The sequence below is a fragment of the Nycticebus coucang genome, chromosome 2, assembly GCF_027406575.1.
Source record: "Nycticebus coucang isolate mNycCou1 chromosome 2, mNycCou1.pri, whole genome shotgun sequence".
NCBI lineage: Eukaryota > Metazoa > Chordata > Mammalia > Primates > Lorisidae > Nycticebus > Nycticebus coucang.
In genome coordinates this window covers 42943402-42946917 of record NC_069781.1, presented here as the reverse complement: position 1 = coordinate 42946917, position 3516 = coordinate 42943402, and the positions used below count along the sequence as shown (strand labels likewise).

At 46.3% G+C, this 3516-nt stretch overlaps 1 protein-coding gene across 1 annotated transcript; it reads left to right on the top strand.

Annotated features, from left to right (window-relative positions):
* Window positions 1-1707: 1707 nt before the first annotated feature.
* LOC128570013 (olfactory receptor 13C7-like) lies at window positions 1708-2667 on the top strand. Its single transcript, XM_053568858.1, has one exon. The coding sequence runs from the start codon at window positions 1708-1710 to the stop codon at window positions 2665-2667; it is 960 nt and encodes a 319-aa protein (XP_053424833.1).
* The last annotated feature ends 849 nt before the right edge of the window (window positions 2668-3516 follow it).

Here is a 3516-nt window from a genome sequence, read left to right as displayed (position 1 = left end):
TAATGTGCTAAGCATCAACATAGGAGTGTCTCAGAGCTCAGTAGGCAGGAACAAGCGAGGAGGGGGCTCGATTCTGAGAGCTCTTATAGAGACAGGTGTCTGGGAGGTTTATAAGTATTTTAGATACAGTGCGAATAAAACCGAAAACCCAACACTCAAAGTTGCCTGCAAATTTTTTACTGTCCCAGCACAAATCCTAGTTTGAGGAGTACTTAGAAATCTGAGGAGTATTAAACAAAAAATTATTCAATGATACTTGTTAAAGCATGATAAAGTAGACTTTACATAGGATCATCTTAACAGGTACCGTGGGATTTTGCAGTAGGGAAGAGAGATGGAGCTCAACTCCAAATACAGCATGGGCAAGTGGAAAGTTATAGCCAAGGAGCAGGGTTGGAATCAGTGGGTGGAAAATTACTAAGAGAAAACTTCAGGGGTAAGGGGGATTGTAGCTAAACCAACCTAACCAGATTCTTGCTAAAGACATGCCAGGATGATCAGACATCCTCTGTGGGGCGGTGGAAGATGAGGGCCCTGGTCAGATACTGTGATCAGATATGGAGGATGGGGGCTTCTTGATAAACTGACTTAGCAAGGTTCTTTACTAAAACTGAATTTTACAAGAACACAGGAGGCTAACTAAAGTTTGGGAAATCAAAGAATCTTTATCAGGAGAGATTTAACCTTTCCAGTAAGAAGAAGGTCCAGTAACAGGAGTTCTCGGAATAATCTCAGGGAACAAATCAGTGCCTCTGGTGCGTGCACTGGAGAGTGAAAAGAATAGTCAGGTCATTCATTCAACTCAGCCATGGTGTACAGGGATCATTCAGTGCCCCAAATGTACAAAAGAATCAGCAAGATGTTAAGACCTTGGCATTGCTGGTGTCAGGTGGCCTGGACTGATTCTCTCAGAAGGTGTCACTAGAACTGTCTTCTTGGCTCCCAAATATCCCAAGGAGAGGGACGCTTTATACTCTGTTGTTGCTCTTTTCTGTTGGTTTTCATTTATGTCATCTTGTGTCCTTGTGTACCTTGTTCTTTCTAAATGTGTGCCAGATGTTGTTTTCAAAATTATTTGTAGAAATAGGGCAGCACCCATAGCTCAGTGGGTAGGGCACCGGCCACATACACCTAGGCTGGCAGGTTCAAATCCAGCCTGGGCGAGCTAAAACAGCAATGTTGTGGCAGGCATTGCCAAGTGTTGTGGCAGGCACCTGTAGTCCCAACTTAGGAGACTGAGGCAAGGGAATTGTTTAAGCCCAAGAGTTTGAGGTTGCTGTGAGTAGTGATGGTGCAGCACTCTACCAAGGTAAGATTCTGCCTCAAAAAAAAAAAAAAATTATTTGTAGAAATGATTTGGAGACTGGGGTGATGTTAACTCTTTTTCAGAGTGGATTTGTGTTTGCATCTGTTTAGGTACTTGGGAGTGCCAAAAATCTGGGACCACCTTAATCAATCAAATTTCAAATCTTTGAGAAGATTTGAAGCTGGACCACTGTAAATGCCTGCTTTCCTCTGATGTGACCTTACTCCTATGATTCTGCCCCTTAAAATACCAGGCTAAAGGGATAAAGTTTATTTAAGGGCCCTTCTAGGAGGGTCTTGCACTTCAAAACCTATTCCCCATCTCTATAAGGGGAGATGTGCTGGCTGTGCTTGCCAGTCTCTTGGTGAACAGATTTGGATTAACCATTTTGCAAGTTCACCATGGACAGATCCAATGAGACCTCCCCTGTGATGGGCTTCATTCTCCTGGGCCTCTCTGCCCACCCAAAGCTGGAGAAAATATTCTTTGTGCTCATCCTGTCGATGTACTTGGTGATCCTGCTGGGCAATGGGGTCCTCATCCTGGTGACCATCCTGGACTCGCGCCTACACACACCCATGTACTTCTTCCTGGGGAACCTCTCCTTCCTGGACATCTGCTACACAAGCTCCTCGGTCCCCCTCATCCTTGACAGCTTCCTGACCCCCAGGAAAATCATCTCCTTCTCAGCCTGTGCTGTGCAGATGTTTCTCTCCTTTGCCATGGGGGCCACAGAGTGTGTGCTCCTGAGCATGATGGCGTTTGATCGCTATGTGGCTATCTGCAACCCCCTTAGGTACCCTGTGGTCATGAGCAAGCCTGCTTATGTGTCCATGGCTGCTAGCTCCTGGGCAGCTGGTATCACCAACTCTGTAGTACAGACATCCCAGGCAATGCAGCTGCCCTTCTGTGGGGACAATGTCATCAACCACTTCACCTGTGAGATCCTGGCTGTCCTAAAGTTGGCCTGTGCTGACATCTCCGTCAATGTAATCAGCATGGGGGTGTCCAATGTGATTTTCCTGGGGGCCCCAGTCTTATTTATCTCTTTCTCCTATGTGTTCATCATTGCCACCATCCTGAGGATCCCCTCAGCTGAGGGGAGGAAAAAGGCCTTCTCCACCTGCTCTGCCCACCTCACAGTCGTGGTCGTCTTCTACGGGACCATCCTCTTCATGTACGGGAGGCCCAAGTCTAAGGACCCGCTAGGGGCTGACAAGCAGGACCTTGTAGACAAGCTCATCTCCCTCTTCTATGGGGTGGTGACCCCCATGCTGAACCCCATCATCTACAGCCTGAGGAACAAGGACGTGAAGGCCGCTGTGAGGAACCTGGTATTTCAAAAACACCAAACTGAGTGAGCAACTGTCACAGAAACCAAGATTGCCAGAACACACCATCTCCAAGCTCCTCATTGTCCTCATTGAAAAATGATAACCCAGAGTAGAAAAGGGACTTTTCCAAGGTCCATGTTATGGACCACAGAACTGGAATTAAAAAGTAAACTCTCCCCTAACCCCTGTTGTTCTGTAGGTAATAAAGTGTCTATCTAAGAACATAGAAGGAAAGAGCCTTCACATTTCTGGAGATGCTGGCTAGTTGGTGGCTTTGTGCTCAACTCAGTGTTATCATATCATAGCCAACTGATACTCATAGAATCTTAGATCCTCTGCCACCAGAAGCTGGTGCATATCTGTAAGGAGTCCTTGATGTGTGCAGCATCAGGGGACAACTACAGAACCTGGTTTTAGTGGCACTGGATTCTTGGAGTGTGCCCTACAAGAACTGCTGATTACTTAACACACTCTGGTATTATCCTACAGGCCTGTGTTTGGTAAGAGTAACATGGAAAATACCATCCATGCTATCATGGTATGTTGGCCAATAGCACCGTGGCCGGAATTTTTCTTATCTTAGCACCAGGTAGAGAGGGTTATTTCCTGAAATAGTGACACTGACCTGTGACAAAACACAGAGAAACATCTACCCCTTCTCTCTCAACCCAGCTCCCACCATACAGTGGTACAAGACTGCACATGTGGGAGGGAGCAGCCCTCAATCTTTTCCTCCCCTGACAGCATGCATGCCTCACAGCTTTAACCCCTACCAGACACTCTCATAGGTATGCCCAGACTATCAAGAAATCCAAAAAATACACTGGGGAAAGCAAAGGGTTATAATAATCCTTAACTCCACATCTATCATTGATC